General features: G+C 40.2%; 1 protein-coding gene across 1 annotated transcript in view; it reads left to right on the forward strand.

Moving 5' to 3' along the window:
- LOC128643934 (probable sodium-coupled neutral amino acid transporter 6) overlaps nt 1-20,778 on the forward strand; it is a gene marked incomplete at its 3' end in the record, with an annotated part of 180,931 nt that overhangs the window by 118,443 nt on the left and 41,710 nt on the right. The window contains exon 10 of the mRNA XM_053696701.1: nt 6-54. Within this exon, the coding sequence (XP_053552676.1) occupies nt 6-54 (49 nt within the window). The remainder of the gene's footprint in view (nt 1-5; nt 55-20,778) is intronic.

The raw sequence follows: 20,778 nt of genomic DNA on the forward strand, positions 1-20,778 counted from the left end.
GTTTCCAACAATTCTGAAGAATGTAAAGCAAAGTTGTTTGAAATATCAAAGGAGGTAAGTGACTCCCGAAACGAAATATTAAAGCCTAAATTTACTGTATTTAATTCTTCCCTACGTGTTTTTAAAATGTGATAAAGTATTTAAAGGGAGATTCAAGACAAAATTTAAATGCACACTGATTAAATACATCTTTGAAAAGACACATATTTCCAACATCCATGTATCGGAATTAATGCTTCTAGTAAACGTTATCACTGTGTACGTGTTACATTTTTTTTTTGTGGTTTCAAAAGTTTTTATTGAAAATTTATAAATACAACAATAAAAGAATTGACATATGGGATCAGTAATATATTGTCATTACAGTTTTTTTCAGTTGTTATGAGCGATATACAAACTGATACCAATATCTCCACACCAAGCTCAACTTTAGAAACAAAGTCATAGGTTACTAACAAATGCCTCGTTATAATTTTGAAATGTAAATATGAGGAAAATAACCTACTGTTGTATGTGTGGTGTTATGGCACAAAATTTCAATGGTATGCTGATCCCTGCTAGATCAATATTCTCATAACTATGTTATTGGGGAAAAAGAAAAAAGGGGGAGAGAACAGAGGGGGGACTAAGACGTTAGGGAAAGATGGGAATGTTCATAAGCAAGAACTACAGCTAATCTTATAGGGGGGAAGTCTTCCTCCCAAAGTAAGTACAGTAGAGGTGACAGCCACTCGTATTCTTTGTTAGATTTTAAGACCACTCCACAGGTCAAGCATCCCTTGATGGTACTCTAGTTTAGTTTATCTATTTTTAAATAATGGAAGGGGAGTACAAGATTTCCAATGTCTAGGTATCGTTTTTTTTAGCGCTATTATTCATAATAAGTAGGAGGGATTGTTTAATGACTTTCTGCAATTTGGGTAGTTCTAGGAATAGAAGGTCGTTGAAATTTGGTGCTAGTGTAGAATCAATGACAGTGGACATGGAAGTGAACACTGCCTTCCAGTAATCCACAAGAGAGGGATATGTCCACCAGATATGGTGCATGGTTCCCCTTTGGCCACAGCCCCTCCAGCACCTATCACTAACATGCAAGGCAGTCTTGTGAAGTCTGGAGGGGGTCAAGTACCAGCGACTAAAGAGCTTGAAGTGTACTTCTTGCATATTAGCCGATGAAGAGGCTCTCAGCGACCGTTGGAAGGACCTGTGCCGTATTTTCGAGTCATATTCCGTATCAGTCTCGGCGCTCCAGGCACGTGTGTATGTTGGTAGTGTGTGCTCGTCCGGGAGTAAAATAATTTTATATAGGATAGAGACAGTTTACCTTGGTGGTGTAAGTTGTGTGCACAACTTCTCAAATGGGGTGAGGTCCCGATGAAATTTATGTTTATGTTTGTACGTGTTACATTTTTATCTGCACGTGCATGTGAAGCATAGCTAGATATTCACAGTGCACCAGCATTTTAAATACTGCAGCTGCCCAGAGCACCAGTGAGGCTTTTATCATGTCGACAATTGACAAACTGACTCATTAGCAGATGGTACAAGCACCTTAGGCTTTATGAGCAAATGCTGTGTTTAAAATGCTGGTGCACGGTGCATACTTAAATACACTTTTGTAATAGCTATAGCTTTTATTAGAAGCATTTTTGCTAATACACATATATTATAAAAAATGTTCTATTCAAAACTGAAATGCATCAATGTGAAAACCTATTTTGGCTGGAATATCGTTTCAAAGTAATTTTAACATTTATTTTAGCGCTGCAGTATCTGTTAACGCCCTACAAATAAATAAATGATTATAATAATAATAATAATTTAAATCATATTGTTCTGTTAGTATTTTCTGTACTGGTAGACAGTCCAGTTATTAAAGTTTTTTGTGCATAAAGTAAATGACCATTAAAGGGACATTAAACACTAAATAAATGCTAGATAGAATGATGCATTCAAAGAAAAGATTAGTCTGCAAATAACATGTAGATGTATTTTTTAAAGTTGTATTAGCTGTTTAAATATTGACAAAATAAGTGTAAAGTTTTAGTGTCTATAAAACAATGGGAGCCACCATGTTGTAACTAAGGTTACCTTCTCTGCTGTGGCCAATTAGAGAAAGTTATAAATAGCTCACAAGAGTGTGCAGCCAATGGTTGTGTGGAATATAACAGTGTTCTGCACTTCCATTTCTAACAGGAACTGAAAAGCTCACAATTTCAGAATAGGATTACAGGAAAAGGGGACAAAATAAATAATTCAATAATGAAAGTTTTATATATATATATATATATATATATATATATATATATATATATATATATAAGATTTAGCATTTTATATTACCATTTCAAAGTGTTTAATGTCCCTTTAAGATGTTTTGTATGAATGATAATTTCTGTTTCTTTCATGTAATTAGCAAGAGTCCATGAGCTAGTGACGTATGGGATATACATTCCTACCAGGAGGGGCAAAGTTTCCCAAACCTCAAAATGCCTATAAATACACCCCTCACCACACCCACAAATCAGTTTTACAAACTTTGCCTCCTATGGAGGTGGTGAAGTAAGTTTGTGCTAGATTCTACGTTGATATGTGCTCCGCAGCAGGTTGGAGCCCGGTTTTCCTCTTAGCGTGCAGTGAATGTCAGAGGGATGTGAGGAGAGTATTGCCTATTTGAATTCAATGATCTCCTTCTACGGGGTCTATTTCATAGGTTCTCTGTTATCGGTCGTAGAGATTCATCTCTTACCTCCCTTTTCAGATCGACGATATACTCTTATATATACCATTACCTCTACTGATTCTCGTTTCAGTACTGGTTTGGCTTTCTACTACATGTAGATGAGTGTCCTGGGGTAAGTAAGTCTTATTTTCTGTGACACTCTAAGCTATGGTTGGGCACTTTTATATAAAGTTCTAAATATATGTATTCAAACATTTATTTGCCTTGACTCAGAATGTTCAACGTTCCTTATTTCAGACATTTTATTACGTCATTCTTGGCGCTGACTTTTTTGGCGCAAAATTTTTTTTTCTGTTTCCAGCGTCATACGTGTCGCCGGAAGTTGCGTCATTTTTGACATTTTTTTGCGCCAAAAGTGTCGGCGTTCCGGATGTGGCGTCATTTTGGCGCCAAAAGCATTTAGGCGCCAAATAATGTGGGCATCTTTTTTGGCGCTAAAAAATATGGGCGTCACTATTGTCTCCACATTATTTAAGTCTCATTATTTATTGCTTCTGGTTGCTAGAAGCTTGTTCACTGGCATTTTTTCCCATTCCTGAAACTGTCATTTAAGGAATTTGATCAATTTTGCTTTATATGTTGTTTTTTCTATTACATATTGCAAGATGTCAGAAGATACTTCTGGAAAAACGCTGCCTGGTGATGGATCGACCAAAGTTAAGTGTATCTGCTGTAAACTTGTGGTATCTGTTCCTCCAGCTGTTGTTTGTAATGAATGTCATGACAAACTTGTTAATGCAGATAATATTTCCTTTAGTAATGTTACATTACCTGTTGCTGTTCCGTCAACATCTAATTCTCAGAGTGTTCCTGTTAACATAAGAGATTTTGTTTCTAAATCCATTAAGAAGGCCATGTCTGTTATTCCTCCTTCTAGTAAACGTAAAAGGTCTTTTAAAACTTCTCATTTTTCAGATGAATTTTTAAATGAACATCATCATTCTGATTCTGATAATGATTCCTCTGGTTCAGAGGTTGATGCTGATAAATCTTCATATTTATTCAAAATGGAATTTATTCGTTCTTTACTTAAAGAAGTCTTAATTGCATTAGAAATAGAGGATTCTGGTCCTCTTGATACTAAATCTAAACGTTTAAATAAGGTTTTTAAATCTCCTGTAGTTATTCCAGAAGTTTTTCCTGTCCCTGATGCTATTTCTGAAGTAATCTCCAGGGAATGGAATAATTTGGGTAATTCATTTACTCCTTCTAAACGTTTTAAGCAATTATATCCTGTGCCGTCTGACAGATTAGAATTTTGGGACAAAATCCCTAAAGTTGATGGGGCTATCTCTACTCTTGCTAAACGTACTACTATTCCTATGGCAGATAGTACTTCCTTTAAGGATCCTTTAGATAGGAAGATTGAATCCTTTCTAAGAAAAGCTTACTTATGTTCAGGTAATCTTCTTAGAACAGCTATATCTTTAGCGGATGTTGCTGCAGCTTCAACTTTTTGGTTAGAAGCTTTAGCGCAACAAGTAACAGATCATAATTCTCATAGCATTGTTAATCTTCTTCAACATGCTAATAACTTTATTTGTGATGCCATCTTTGATATCATTAAAGTCAATGTCAGGTATATGTCTCTAGCTATTTTAGCTAGAAGAGCTTTATGGCTTAAAACTTGGAATGCTGATATGTCTTCTAAGTCAACTTTGCTTTCCCTTTCTTTCCAGGGTAATAAATTATTTGGTTCTCAGTTGGATTCTATTATCTCAACTGTTACTGGAGGGAAAGGAACTTTTTTACCACAGGATAAAAAATCTAAAGGTAATTTTAGGTCTAATAATCGTTTTCGTTCCTTTCGTCACAATAAGGAACAAAAGCCTGATCCTTCACCCACAGGAGCGGTATCAGTTTGGAAACCATCTCCAGTCTGGAATAAATCCAAGCCTTTTAGAAAACCAAAGCCAGCTCCCAAGTCCACATGAAGGTACGGCCCTCATTCCAGCCCAGCTGGTAGGGGGCAGATTGCGTTTTTTCAAAGAAATTTGGATCAATTCAATTCACAATCTTTGGATTCAGAACATTGTTTCAGAAGGGTACAGAATTGGCTTCAAGATAAGGCCTCCTGCAAAGAGATTTTTTTCTTTTGCGTGTCCCAGTAAATCCAGCAAAAGCTCAAGCATTTCTGAAATGTGTTTCAGATCTAGAGTTGGCTGGAGTAATTATGCCAGTTCCAGTTCTGGAACAGGGGCTGGGGTTTTATTCAAATCTCTTCATTGTACCAAAGAAGGAGAATTCCTTCAGACCAGTTCTGGATCTAAAAATATTGAATCGTTATGTAAGGATACCAACATTCAAAATGGTAACTAAAAGGACTATCCTGCCTTTTGTTCAGCAAGGGCATTATATGTCCACAATAGATTTACAGGATGCATATCTGCATATTATGATTCATCCAGATCACTATCAGTTTCTGAGATTCTCTTTCCTAGACAAGCATTACCAGTTTATGGCTCTGCCGTTTGGCCTAGCAACACCTCCAAGAATTTTTACAAAGGTTCTCGGTGCCCTTCTGTCTGTAATCAGAGAACAGGGTATTGTGGTATTTCCTTATTTGGATGATATCTTGGTACTTGCTCAGTCTTCACATTTAGCAGAATCTCATACGAATCGACTTGTGTTGTTTCTTCAAGATCATGGTTGGAGGATCAATTTACCGAAAAGTTCATTGATTCCTCAGACAAGGGTAACCTTTTTAGGTTTCCAGATAGATTCAGTGTCCATGACTCTGTCTCTGACAGACGAGAGACGTCTAAAATTGATCTCAGCTTGTCGAAACCTTCAATCACAATCATTCCCTTCGGTAGCCTTATGCATGGAAATTCTAGGTCTTATGACTGCTGCATCGGACGCGATCCCCTTTGCTCGTTTTCACATGCAACCTCTTCAGCTCTGTATGCTGAACCAGTGGTGCAGGGATTACACAAAGATATCTCAATTAATATCTTTAAAACTGATTGTACGACACTCTCTGACGTGGTGGACAGATCACCATCGTTTAGTTCAGGGGGCTTCTTTTGTTCTTCCGACCTGGACTGTAATTTCAACAGATGCAAGTCTGACAGGTTGGGGAGCTGTTTGGGGGTCTCTGACAGCACAAGGGGTTTGGGAATCTCAGGAGGTGAGATTACCAATCAATATTTTGGAACTCCGTGCAATTTTCAGAGCTCTTCAGTCATGGCCTCTTCTAAAGAGAGAATCGTTCATTTGTTTTCAGACAGACAATGTCACAACTGTGGCATACATCAATCATCAAGGAGGGACTCACAGTCCTCTGGCTATGAAAGAAGTATCTCGAATACTGGTATGGGCGGAATCCAGCTCCTGTCTAGTTTCTGCGGTTCATATCCCAGGTATAGACAATTGGGAAGCGGATTATCTCAGTCACCAAACGTTACATCCGGGCGAATGGTCTCTTCACCCAGAGGTATTTCTTCAGATTGTTCAAATGTGGGGACTTCCAGAAATAGATCTGATGGCTTCTCATCTAAACAAGAAACTTCCCAGGTATCTGTCCAGATCCAGGGATCCTCAGGCGGAAGCAGTGGATGCATTGTCACTTCCTTGGAAGTATCATCCTGCCTATCTCTTTCCGCCTTTAGTTCTTCTTCCAAGAGTAATCTCCAAGATTCTGAAGGAATGCTCGTTTGTTCTGCTGGTGGCTCCAGCATGGCCTCACAGGTTTTGGTATGCGGATCTTGTCCGGATGGCCTCTTGCCAACCGTGGACTCTTCCGTTAAGACCAGACCTTCTGTCTCAAGGTCCTTTTTTCCATCAGGATCTCAAATCCTTAAATTTAAAGGTATGGAGATTGAACGCTTGATTCTTAGTCAAAGAGGTTTCTCTGACTCTGTGATTAATACTATGTTACAGGCTCGTAAATCTGTATCTAGGAAGATATATTATAGAGTCTGGAAGACTTACATTTCTTGGTGTCTTTCTCATCATTTTTCCTGGCATTCTTTTAGAATTCCGAGAATTTTACAGTTTCTTCAGGATGGTTTGGATAAAGGTTTGTCTGCAAGTTCATTGAAAGGACAAATCTCTGCTCTTTCTGTTCTTTTTCACAGAAAGATTGCTAATCATCCTGATATTCGTTGTTTTGTACAAGCTTTGGTTCGTATAAAACCTGTCATTAAGTCAATTTCTCCTCCTTGGAGTTTGAATTTGTTTCTGGGGGCTCTTCAAGCTCCTCCGTTTGAACCTGTGCATTCATTGGACATTAAATTACTTTCTTGGAAAGTTTTGTTTCTTTTGGCCATCTCTTCTGCTAGAAGAGTTTCTGAATTATCTGCTCTTTCTTGTGAGTCTCCTTTTCTGATTTTTCATCAGGATAAGGCTGTGTTGTGAATTTCTTTTAAATTTTACCTAAGGTTGTGAATTCTAACAACATTAGTTGAGAAATTGTGGTTCCTTCATTATGTCCTAATCCTAAGAATTCTAAGGAGAAATCATTGCATTCTTTGGATGTAGTTAGAGCTTTGAAATATTATGTTGAAGCTACTAAGAATTTCCGAAAGACTTCTAGTCTATTTGTTATCTTTTCCGGTTCTAGGAAAGGTCAGAAGGCCTCTGCCATTTCTTTGTCATCTTGGTTAAAATCTTTAATTCATCATGCCTATGTCGAGTCGGGTAAAACTCCGCCTCAGAGGATTACAGCTCATTCTACTAGGTCAGTTTCTACTTCCTGGGCGTTTAGGAATGAAGCTTCAGTTGATCAGATTTGCAAAGCAGCAACTTGGTCTTCTTTGCATACTTTTACTAAATTCTACCATTTTGATGTTTTCTCTTCTTCTGAAGCAGTTTTTGGTAGAAAAGTACTTCAGGCAGCTGTTTCAGTTTGATTCTTCTGCTTATAATTTCAGTTTTTTTTTCATTATAAGATTTAAACTTTATTTTGGGTGTGGATTATTTTCAGCGGAATTGGCTGTCTTTATTTTATCCATCCCTCTCTAGTGACTCTTGCGTGGAAGATCCACATCTTGGGTAGTCATTTATCCCATACGTCACTAGCTCATGGACTCTTGCTAATTACATGAAAGAAAACATAATTTATGTAAGAACTTACCTGATAAATTCATTTCTTTCATATTAGCAAGAGTCCATGAGGCCCACCCTTTTTGTGGTGGTTATGATTTTTTTGTATAAAGCACAATTATTCCAATTCCTTATTTTTTATGCTTTCGCACTTTTTTCTTATCACCCCACTTCTTGGCTATTCGTTAAACTGATTTGTGGGTGTGGTGAGGGGTGTATTTATAGGCATTTTGAGGTTTGGGAAACTTTGCCCCTCCTGGTAGGAATGTATATCCCATACGTCACTAGCTCATGGACTCTTGCTAATATGAAAGAAATGAATTTATCAGGTAAGTTCTTACATAAATTATGTTTTCTCTAGTTAAGTTCTGTAACAAATATGAATTGCTTCTTAAATGCTCGAAGGTACAAATCAAATATTTTTATTCTTATTAATAAAAATAACTTTCCTAAGATAGGGAAAGTCCACGGCTTCATTCCTTACTGTTGGGAAATACAACACCTGGCCACCAGGAGGAGGCAAAGACACCCCAGCCAAAGGCTTAAATATTCCTTCTACTTCCTCATTACCCTAGTCATTCTTTGCCTTTCGTCACGTTAGGAGGTGGCAGAGAAGTGGCAGAATATTTGGAGAGTCCTGAAAAAGGGTATCTGCCAATCGAGATAGGGCTGGAGTCAACCTCTCAGTGAGAGTATTGATGAAAGTTAGAGTCTGGAGATGCAGGGAAAGTTTTTCTGCGAAACCATCCAGACTACTGCTAACAGCTCCTAAGCAATCAGTGTTGATTAGTTTCACTGCCTGCTTTCTCTCACTCAAGTGCATGTCAGGACTCAGGAGCGCTGCTATAAGATGGTCACACTTGAGAGGCTGTGTTCTGTTCCACAGCATGGATCTGGAGGTAAGATTGTTTCAATTTTTACACATAAAATGCTATAACAGGGTCGGACCAGTAGGTAGCTGCTCCGGCAACCAAGGCAACTGCAGCCGCCGGTTGAAACAAAGATCCGTATGTTGAAACATCTTTCTCAGAAAGATTTCCATTTTCTTATTCATCGGCCTTCTGAACAAAGAACTATCCTCAAGAGGTATAGTAGTACATTTAGCAAGCGTAGAGATAGCACAATCCGGCTTAGGAATGGAGCCCTCACAAATCCAATTGAGACGAGGGGGAAAAGGAAGAACCAATTCTTTCCCATTCGTTCTTAATAATGTTCACCATCTTAATCTTAACCGGCACAGGAAAAGTCAAAGGAACTTTCCTGTCTTCATAAACTCTGTCTAATTTAGGAGGAGGCGGACAGACATCGCAGGAAATCAACTTGATCGAATACGGTCGGGTTGATTGACACCCCCTGCTAGCGGCTGATTGGCCGCAAATCTGCAGGGGGCGGCATTGCACCAGGAGTTCACAAGAGCTGCTGGTGCAATGCTGAATGCGGAAAGCGTATTACTCTCTGCATTCAGCGATGTCTGTCGGACATGATCCGCTGATCGGGTCATGTCCGACAGAGGGTTGATAAATCGACCCCATAGTCTTAGCCAAGAGAGGTTTCTCTGAGAGTATCATTAATATAGTATAATTGTTAGCGCTCTACAAATAACCTATAATAATAATAAATAATAATAACCTCTGTAGATTCAGAGGGTGAACTTTCTGGGTCAGAGTCCTTAGCGTCTAAGCCTCCTGCTGCGGAGGAACCGTCCTTTAGATTTAAAATTAAGCACTTGCGTCTTTTATTAAAGGAGGTTCTGTCTACATACGGATCTTTGTTTCAACCGGCGGCTGCAGTTGCCTTGGTTGCCGGAGCAGCTACCTACTGGTCTGACCCTTTGTCGGAACTCAGTGATGTGGAGTCTCCCCTCGAGGATATTCAAGACAGAATTAAAGCTCTGAGAATTGCTAATTATTTTATCTGTGATGCGAACATGCAAATTATTCGCCTCTTTGTGGTCCTAGCCCACCGGGCGCTCTGTTTGAAGCCTTGGTCTGCAGATATGAATTCTAAGTTCAGACTTCTTTCTCTTCCCTTCAAGGGAAAGATTTTATTTGGTCCAGGCCTGGACTCCATCATTTCTACGGTTACCGGAAGCAAGTGTGCCTTACTACCGCAAGATAAGAAGAACTAGTCTAAGGGACGACAATCATCTAATTTTCGTTCCTTTCATTCTGACAAATCCCAATGACAACAATCCTCCTCCAAGCTCGAGCAACCCAAGAGTACTTGGAAGCCGGCTCAGTCCTGGAATAAATACAAGCAGAATAAGAAGCCTACCAAAAACAAATCGGCATTAAGGGGCGACCCCCGATCCGGGATCGGATCGTGTAGGGGGCAGACTGTCTCTTTTTCTCTTGTTAAGTGTATCCAGTCCACGGATCATCCATTACTTGTGGGATATTCTCCTTCCCAACAGGAAGTTGCAAGAGAATCACCCACAGCAGAGCTGCTATATAGCTCCTCCCCTCACTGCCATATCCAGTCATTCTCTTGCAACTCTCAACAAAGATGGACGTAGTAAGAGGAGAGTGGTGTATTATAGTTAGTTTTTTAACTTCAATCAAAAGTTTGTTATTTTTAAATGGTACCGGAGTGTACTGTTTCATCTCAGGCAGCATTAGAAGAAGAATCTGCCTGTGATTTCTATGATCTTAGCAGAAGTAACTAAGATCCACTGCCGTTCTCACATATTCTGAGGAGTGAGGTAACTTCAGAGGGGGAATGGCGTGCAGGTTTTCCTGCAATAAGGTATGTGCAGTTAACATAATTCTAGGGATGGAATTTGCTAGAAAAATGCTGCCGATACCGGATTAATGTAAGTTAAGCCTTAAATGCAGTGATAGCGACTGGTATCAGGCTTATTAACAGAGATACATACTCTTATAAAAGTGTAATATAAAATGTTTGCTGGCATGTTAATCGTTTTTATATATGTTTGGTGACAAAACTTATTGGGGCCTAGTTTTTTTTCACATGGCTGGCTTGATTTTTGCCTAGAAACAGTTTCCTGAGGCTTTCCACTGTTGTAATATGAGTGGGAGGGGCCTTTTTTAGTGCTTTTCTGTGCAGATAAAAATACTGACAGAGACATTCAGCTTCCCTCTGCATGATACAGGACATCTCTGAAGGGCTCAAAAGGCTTCAAAGTCATGTTTGAGGAGGGTAACAATCACAGTAGACTGTGGCAGTTGTTGTGACTGTGTTTAAAAACATTTTTGTCATTTATTATTCTGTTTTTGTTATTAAGGGGTTAATCATCCATTTGCAAGTGGGTGCAATGCTCTGCTGACTTGTTACATACACTGTAAAAATTTTGTTAGTGTAACTGCCTTTTCTTTCATGTAATTAGCAAGAGTCCATGAGCTAGTGACGTATGGGATATACATTCCTACCAGGAGGGGCAAAGTTTCCCAAACCTCAAAATACCTATAAATACACCCCTCACCACACCCACAAATCAGTTTTTACAAACTTTGCCTCCCGTGGAGGTGGTGAAGTAAGTTTGTGCTAGATTCTACGTTGATATGCGCTTCGCAGCAGGCTGGAGCCCAGTTTTCCTCTCAGTGTGCAGTGAATGTCAGAGGGATGTGAAGAGAGTATTGCCTATTTGAATTCAATGGTCTCCTTCTACGGGATCTATTTCATAGGTTCTCTGTTATCGGTCGTAGAGATTCATCTCTTACCTCCCTTTTCAGATCGACTACTCTTATATACCATTACCTCTACTGATTCTCGTTTCAGTACTGGTTTGGCTTTCTACTACATGTAGATGAGTGTCCTGGGGTAAGTAAGTCTTATTTTTGTGACACTCTAAGCTATGGTTGGGCACTTTTATATAAAGTTCTAAATATATGTGTTTAAACATTTATTTGCCTTGATTCAGGATGATCAATATTCCTTATTTCAGACAGTCAGTTTCATTATTTGGGATAATGCATATGAATAAATCATTTTTTCTTACCTTAAAATTGACTTTTTTCCCTGTGGGCTGTTAGGCTCGCGGGGGCTGAAAATGCTTCATTTTATTGCGTCATTCTTGGCGCGGACTTTTTTGGCGCAAAAAAAAATAAAATTTCTTTGTCATTTCCGGCGTCATACTTGTCGCCGGAAGTTGTTTGTGTTTGCGTCATTTTTTTGACGTTTTGCGCCAAAAATGTCGGTGTCACCGGATGTGGCGTCATTCTTGGCGCCAAAAGCATTTAGGCGCCAATAATGTGGGCGTCTTTTTTGGCGCTAAAAAATGTGGGCGTGATTATTGTCTCCACCTTTTTTTCACATTATTTAAGTCTCATTTTTCATTTGCTTCTAGTTGCTAGAGGCTTGTAAATTGGCATTTTTTTCCCATTCCTGAAACTGTCTTTTAAGGAATTTGATAGATTTTGCTTTATATGTTGTTTTTTCTCTTACATATTGCAAGATGTCTCAGATTGACCCTGGATCAGAAGCTACTTCTGGAAAAACGCTGCCTGATGCTGGTTCTACCAAAGTTAAGTGTATTTGCTGTAAACTTGTGGTAACTGTTCCTCCGGCTGTAGTTTGTGATGAATGTCATGATAAGCTTGCTAATGCAGATAGTATTTCCATTAGTAATATTCCATTACCTGTTGCTGTTCCATCAACATCCAATACTCAGGATGTTCCTGTTAATATAAGAGATTTTGTTTCTAAATCTATTAGGAAGGCTATGTCTGTTATTCCTCCTTCCAGTAAACGTAAAAGGTCTTTTAAAACTTCACATTTTTCAGATGAATTTTTAATTGAACATCATCATTCTGATTTGTCTGTTTCTGATGATGATTTTTTTGGTTCAGAGGATTCTGTCTCAGATATTGACACTGATAAATCTTCATATTTATTTAAAATGGAATTTATTCATTCTTTACTTAAAGAAGTTTTAATCGCTTTAGAGATGGAGGAATCTAATCCTCTTGATACTAAATCTACTAAGTGTTTAAATTCAGTTTTTAAACCTCCTACAGTTATTCCGGAAGTTTTTTCTGTCCCTGATGCTATTTCTGAAGTAATTTCTAGGGAATGGAATAATCTGGGTAATTCATTTACTCCTTCTAAAAGGTTTAAGATATTGTATCCTGTGCCATCTGACAGATTAGAGTTTTGGGACAAAATCCCTAAAGTTGATGGGGCTATCTCTACTCTCGCTAAACGTACTACTATTCCTACGGCAGATAGTACTTCCTTTAAGGATCCTTTAGATAGGAAGATTGAATCCTTTCTAAGGAAAGCTTATTTATGTTCAGGTAATCTTCTTAGGCCTGCTATTTCTTTGGCTGATGTTGCGGCAGCTTCCACTTTTTGGTTGGAGGCTTAGGCACAACAAGTGTCAGATCATAATACTCATAGCATTGTTAAACTTCTTCAACATGCTAATAACTTTATTTGTGATGCCATCTTTGATATCATTAGAGTTGATGTCAGGTATATGTCTTTAGCAATTTTAGCTAGAAGAGCTTTATGGCTTAAAACTTGGAATGCAGATATGTCTTCTAAGTCAACTTTGCTTTCCCTTTCTTTCCAAGGTAATAAATTGTTTGGTTCCCAGTTGGATTCTATTATTTCAACTGTTACTGGGGGGAAAGGAACTTTTTTACCTCAGGATAAAAAATCTAAAGGTAAATATAGGGCTGCTAATCGTTTTCGTTCCTTTCGTCAGAATAAGGAACAGAAGCCTGATCCTTCCCCTAAAGGAACGGTTTCCATCTCCAGTCTGGAATAAGTCCAAGCCTCTCAGAAAGCCAAAGCCAGCTCCCAAGTCCACATGAAGGTGCGGCCCTCATTCCAGCTCAGCTGGTAGGGGGCAGATTACGATTTTTCAAAGAAATTTGGATCAATTCGATTCACAATCTTTGGATTCAGAACATTGTTTCACAAGGGTACAGAATAGGTTTCAAGGTAAGGCCACCTGCAAGAAGATTTTTTCTTTCTCGCATTCCAATAAACCCAGTGAAGGCTCAAGCATTTCTGAAATGTGTTTCAGATCTAGAGTTGGCTGGAGTAATTGTGCCAGTTCCAGTTCTGGAACCAGGGTCTGGGGTTTTACTCAAATCTATTCATTGTACCAAAGAAGGAGAATTCCTTCAGACCAGTTCTGGATTTAAAAATATTGAATCGTTATGTAAGGATACCAACATTCAAAATGGTAACTATAAGGACTATTCTGCCTTTTGTTCAGCAAGGGCATTATATGTCCACAATAGATTTACAGGATGCATATCTGCATATTCCGATTCATCCAGATCACTTTTAGTTTCTGAAATTCTCTATTCTAGACAAGCATTACCAGTTTGTGGCTCTGCCATTCGGCCTAGCAACAGCTCCAAGGATTTTTTCAAAGGTTCTCGGTGCCCTTCTATCTGTAATCAGAGAACAGGGTATTGTGGTATTTCCTTATTTGGACGATATCTTGGTACTTGCTCGGTCTTCACATTTAGCAGAATTTCATAAGAATCGACTTGTGTCGTTTCTTCAAGAACATGGTTGGAGGATCAATTTACCAAAGAGTTCATTGATTCCTCAGATAAGGGTAACCTTTTTAGGTTTCCAAATAGATTCAGTGTCCATGACTTTGTCTCTGACGGACAAGAGACGTCTGAGATTGGTTTCAGCTTGTCGAAACCTTCAGTCTCAATCATTCCCTTCGGTAGCCTTATGCATGGAAATTCTAGGTCTTATGACTGCTGCATCGGACGCAATCCCCTTTGCTCGTTTTCACATGCGACCTCTTCAGCTTTGTATGCTGAACCAGTGGTGCAGGGATTATACAAAGATATCACAGTTAATATCTTTAAATCCGATTGTACGACACTCTCTGACGTGGTGGACAGATCACCATCATTTAGTTCAAGGGGCTTCTTTTGTTCTTCCAACCTGGACTGTGATCTCAACAGATGCGAGTCTGACAGGTTGGGGAGCTGTATGGGGGTTCTCTGACAGCGCAGGGGGTTTGGGAATCTCAGGAGGCGAGATTACCAATCAACATTTTGGAATTCCGTGCGATTTTCAGAGCTCTTCAGTCGTGGCCTCTTCTGAAGAGAGAATCGTTCATTTGTTTTCAGACGGACAATGTCACAACCGTGGCATATGTCAATCATCAAGGGGGGACTCACAGTCCTCTGGCTATGAAAGAAGTATCTCGGATACTTGTATGGGCGGAATCCAGCTCCTGTCTAATTTCTGCTGTTCACATCCCAGGTATAGACAATTGGGAAGCGGATTATCTCAGTCGCCAGACGTTACATCCGGGCGAATGGTCTCTTCACCCAGAGGTATTTCTTCAGATTGTTCAAATATGGGGACTTCCAGAAATAGATCTGATGGCCTCTCATCTAAACAAGAAACTTCCCAGGTATCTATCCAGGTCCAGGGATCCTCAGGCGGAGGCAGTGGATGCATTGTCACTTCCTTGGAAGTATCATCCTGCCTATATCTTTCCGCCTCTAGTTCTTCTTCCAAGAGTGATTTCCAAGATTCTAAAAGAGCGTTAGTTTGTTCTGCTGGTGGCTCCAGCATGGCCTCACAGGTTTTGGTATGCAGATCTTGTTCGGATGGCTATTTGCCAACCTTGGACTCTTCCGTTAAGACCAGACCTTCTTTCTCAAGGTCCTTTTTTCCATCAGGATCTCAAATCATTAAATTTGAAGGTATGGAGATTGAACGCTTGATTCTCAGTCATAGACATACTATGTTACAGGCTCGTAAATCGGTGTCTAGGAAGATATATTATCGAGTCTGGAAGACTTACATTTCTTGGTGTTCTTCTCATCAATTTTCCTGGCATTCTTTTAGAATTCCCAGAATTTTACAGTTTCTTCAGGATGGTCTGGATAAAGGTTTGTCTGCAAGTTCCTTGAAAGGACAAATTTTTGCTCTTTCTGTGCTGTTTCACACAAAGATTGCTAATCTTCCTGATATTCATTGTTTTGTACAGGCTTTGGTTCGTATAAAACCTGTCATTAAGTCAATCTCTCCTCCTTGGAGTTTGAATTTGGTTCTGGGGGCTTTACAAGCTCCTCCGTTTGAACCTATGCATTCTCTGGATATTAAATTACTTTCTTGGAAAGTGTTGTTCCTTTTGGCCATCTCTTCTGCTAGAAGAGTTTCTGAGTTATCTGCTCTTTCTTGTGAATCTCCTTTTCTGATTTTTCATCAGGATAAGGCGGTGTTGCGGACTTCATTTAAATTTTTACCTAAAGTTGTGAATTCTAACAACATTAGTAGAGAAATTGTGGTTCCTTCATTGTGTCCTAATCCTAAGAATTCTAAGGAAAGATCGTTACATTCTTTGGATGTAGTTAGACCTTTGAAATATTATGTTGAAGCTACTAAAGATTTCCGAAAGACTTCTAGTCTATTTGTTATCTTTTCTGGTTCCAGGAAAGGTCAGAAGGCCTCTGCCATTCTTTGGCGTCTTGGTTAAAGTCTTTGATTCATCATGCTTATGTCGAGTCGGGTAAAACTCCGCCTCAAAGGATTACAGCTCATTCTACTAGGTCAGTTTCTACTTCCTGGGCGTTTAGGAATGAAGCTTCAGTTGATCAGATTTGCAAAGCAGCAACTTGGTCTTCTTTGCATACTTTTACTAAATTCTACCATTTTGATGTGTTTTCTTCTTCTGAAGCAGTTTTTGGTAGAAAAGTACTTCAGGCAGCTGTTTCAGTTTGATTCTTCTGCTTATAATTTCAGTTTTTTTCATTATAAGATTTAAACTTTATTTTGGGGTGTGGATTATTTTTCAGCGAAATTGGCTGTCTTTATTTTATCCCTCCCTCTCTAGTGACTCTTGCGTGGAAGTTCCACATCTTGGGTATTTATTATCCCATACTTCACTAGCTCATGGACTCTTGCTAATTACATGAAAGAAAACATAATTTATGTAAGAACTTACCTGATAAATTCATTTCTTTCATATTAGCAAGAGTCCATGAGGCCCACCCTTTTTTTGTGGTGGTTATGATTTTTTTGTATAAAGCACAATTATTCCAATTCCTTATTTTTTATGCTTTCTCACTTTTTTCTTATCACCCCACTTCTTGGCTATTCGTTAAACTGATTTGTGGGTGTGGTGAGGGGTGTATTTATAGGCATTTTGAGGTTTGGGAAACTTTGCCCCTCCTGGTAGGAATGTATATCCCATACGTCACTAGCTCATGGACTCTTGCTAATATGAAAGAAATGAATTTATCAGGTAAGTTCTTACATAAATTATGTTTTTTCACTGTTATTTCAAATTTTGACAAAATTTGTTTCTCTTAAAGGCACAGTAACATTTTTTATATTGCTTGTTAACTTGCTTTAAAGTGTTTTCCAAGCTTGCTAGTCTCATTGCTAGTCTGTACAAACATGTCTGAAACAGAGGATACTTGTTCATTATGTTTAAAAGCCATGGTGGAGCCCCATAGGAGAATGTGTACTAAATGTATTGATTTCACCTTAAACAGTAAAGATCAGTTTTTATCTATAAAAGAATTGTCACCAGAGGGGTCTGTCGAGGGGGAAGTTATGCCGACTAACTCTCCCCACGTGTCGGACCCTTTGCCTCCCGCTCAAGGGACGCACGCTAATATGGCGCCAAGTACATCATGGACGCCCATAGCGATTACTTTGCAGGACATGGCTGCAATCATGAATAATACCTTTCAGAGGTATTATCCAGATTGCCTGAATTGAGAGGCAAGCGCAATAGCTCTGGGGTTAGACGAGATACAGAGCGCGTAGATGCTGTAAGAGCCATGTCTGATACTGCGTCACAATATGCAGAACCTGAGGACGGAGAGCTTCAGTCTGTGGGTGGCGTCTCTGAATCGGGGAGACCTGATTCAGAGATTTCTAATTTTAAATTTAAGCTTGAGAACCTCCGTGTATTGCTTGGGGAGGTATTAGCTGCTCTGAATGACTGTGACACAATTGCAGTGCCAGAGAAATTGTGTAGGCTGGATAAATACTATGCAGTGCCAGTGAGTACTGATGTTTTTCCAATACCTAAAAGGCTTACAGAAATTATTAGTAAGGAGTGGGATAGGCCCGATGTGCCCTTTTCCCCACCTCCTATATTTAGAAAAATGTTTCCAATAGATGCCACTACACGGGACTTTATGGCAGACTGTCCCTAAGGTGGAGGGAGCAGTTTCTACTTTAGCAAAGCGTACCACTATCCCGGTTGAGGACAGTTGTGCTTTTTCAGATCCAATGGATAAAAAATTAGAGGGTTACCTTAAGAAAATGTTTATTCAACAAGGTTTTATTTTACAGCCCCTTTCATGCATTGCGCCTGTCACTGCTGCGGCGGCATTCTGGTTTGAGGCCCTGGAAGAGGCCATCCATACAGCTCCATTGACTGAAATTGTTGACAAGCTTAGAACTCTTAAGCTAGCTAACTCATTTGTTTCTGATGCCATTGTTCATTTGACTAAACTAACGGGTAAGAATTCCGGATTAGCCATCCAGGCGCGTAGGGCGCTATGGCTCAAATCCTGGTCAGCTGATGTGACTTCAAAGTCTAAATTACTGAACATTCCTTTCAAGGGGCAGACCTTATTCGGGCCTGGTTTGAACGAAATTATTGCTGACATTACTGGAGGTAAGGGTCATACCCTTCCTCAGGACAGGGCCAAATCAAAGGCCAAACAGTCTAATTTTTGTGCCTTTCGAAATTTCAAGGCAGGTGCAGTATCAACTTCCTCTCCTTCAAAACAAGAGGGAACTTTTGCTCAATCCAAGCAGGCCTGGAAACCTAACCATTCCTGGAACAAGGGCAAGCAGGCCAGAAAGCCTGCTGCTGCCTCTAAGACAGCATGAAGGAGCGGCCCCCTATCTGACAACGGATCTAGTAGGGGGCAGACTCTCTCTCTTCGCCCAGGCGTGGGCAAGAGATGTTCAGGATCCCTGGGCGTTGGAGATCATATCTCAGGGATATCTTCTGGACTTCAAAGCTTCTCCTCCACAAGGGAGATTTCACCTTTCAAGATTATCTGCAAACCAGATAAAGAAAGAGGCATTCCTAAGCTGCGTACAAGGACAGGGGTTTTATTCAAATCTGTTTGTGGTTCCCAAAAAAGAGGGAACCTTCAGACCAATTTTGGATTTAAAGATCCTAAACAAATTCCTCAGAGTTCCGTCATTCAAGATGGAAACTATTCGAACCCTTTTACCCATGATCCAAGAAGGTCAGTACATGACCACAGTGGACTTAAAGGATGCCTACCTTCACATTCAGATTCACAAGAATCATCATCAGTTCCTGAGGTTTGCCTTTCTAGACAGGCATTACCAATTTGTAGCTCTTCCATTCGGGTTGGCTACAGCCCCAAGAATTTTTCAAAGGTTCTGGGCTCACTTCTGGCGGTCCTAAGACCGCGAGGCATAGCGGTGGCTCCTTACCTGGTCGACATCCTGATACAGGCGTCAAGCTTTCAAATTGCCAAATCTCATACAGAGATAGTTCTGGCATTCCTGAGGTCGCATGGGTGGAAAGTGAATGAAGAAAAGAGTTCTCTATCTCCTCTCACAAGGGTTTCCTTCCTAGGGACCGATTCTGTAGAAATGAAAATTTACCTGACGGAGTCCAGGTTATCAAAACTTCTAAATGCTTGCCGTGTTCTTCACTCCATTCCGCGCCCCACGGTGGCTCAGTGCATGGAAGTAATCGGCTTAATGGTAGCGGCGATGGACATAGTGCCATTCGCGCGCCTGCATCTCAGACCGCTGCAATTATGCATGCTCAGTCAGTGGAATGGGGATTACACAGATTTGTCCCCTCTACTAAATCTGGATCAGCAAACCAGAGATTCTCTTCTCTGGTGGTTATCTCGGGCCCATCTGTCCAAGGGTATGACCTTTCGCAGACCAGATTGGACAATTGTAACAACAGATGCCAGCCTTCTAGGTTGGGGTGCAGTCTGGAACTCCCTGAAGGCTCAGGGTTCATGGACTCAGGAGGAGAAACTCCTCCCAATAAATATTCTGGAGTTAAGAGCAATAATCAATGCTCTTCTGGCTTGGCCTCAGCTAGCAACACTGAGGTTCATCAGATTTCAGTCAGACAACATCACGACTGTGGCTTACATCAACCATCAAGGGGGAACCAGGAGTTCCCTAGTGATGTCAGAAGTCTCCAAGATAATTCGCTGGGCAGAGACTCACTCTTGCCACCTGTCAGCGATCCATATCCCAGGTGTAGAGAACTGGGAGGCGGATTTTCTAAGTCGTCAGACTTTTCATCCGGGGGAATGGGAACTCCATCCGGAGGTGTTTGCTCAATTGGTTCTCCGTTGGGGCAAACCAGAATTGGATCTCATGGCGTCTCACCAGAACGCCAAGCTTCCTTGTTACGGATCCAGGTCCAGGAACCCAGAAGCGGCACTGATAGATGCTGTAGCAGCGCCTTGGTTCTTCAACCTGGCTTATGTGTTTCCACCGTTTCCTCTGCTCCCTCGTCTGATTGCCAAAATCAAACAGGAAAGAGCATCAGTGATATTGATAGCGCCTGCGTGGCCACGCAGGACCTGGTATGCAGACCTAGTGGACATGTCATCCTTTCCACCATGGACTCTGCCTCTGAGACAAGACCTTCTAATACAAGGTCCTTTCAATCATCCGAATCTACTTTCTCTGAGACTGACTGCATGGAGATTGAACGCTTGATCCTATCAAAGCGTGGCTTCTCCGAGTCAGTAATTGATACCTTAATACAGGCACGAAAGCCTGTCACCAGGAAAATTTACCACAAGATATGGCATAAATATCTTCATTGGTGTGAATCCAAGAATTACTCATGGAGTAGGGTTAGGATTCCTAGGATATTGTCCTTCCTCCAAAAGGGTTTGGACAAAGGATTATCAGCTAGTTCTTTAAAGGGACAGATTTCTGCTCTGTCTATTCTTTTACACAAGCGTCTGGCAGAGGTTCCAGACGTTCATGCATTTTGTCAGGCGTTAGAATTAAGCCTGTGTTTTAACCTGTTGCTCCTCCATGGAGCT

Source organism: Bombina bombina, unplaced genomic scaffold, assembly GCF_027579735.1.
Source record: "Bombina bombina isolate aBomBom1 unplaced genomic scaffold, aBomBom1.pri scaffold_593, whole genome shotgun sequence".
Lineage (NCBI taxonomy): Eukaryota > Metazoa > Chordata > Amphibia > Anura > Bombinatoridae > Bombina > Bombina bombina.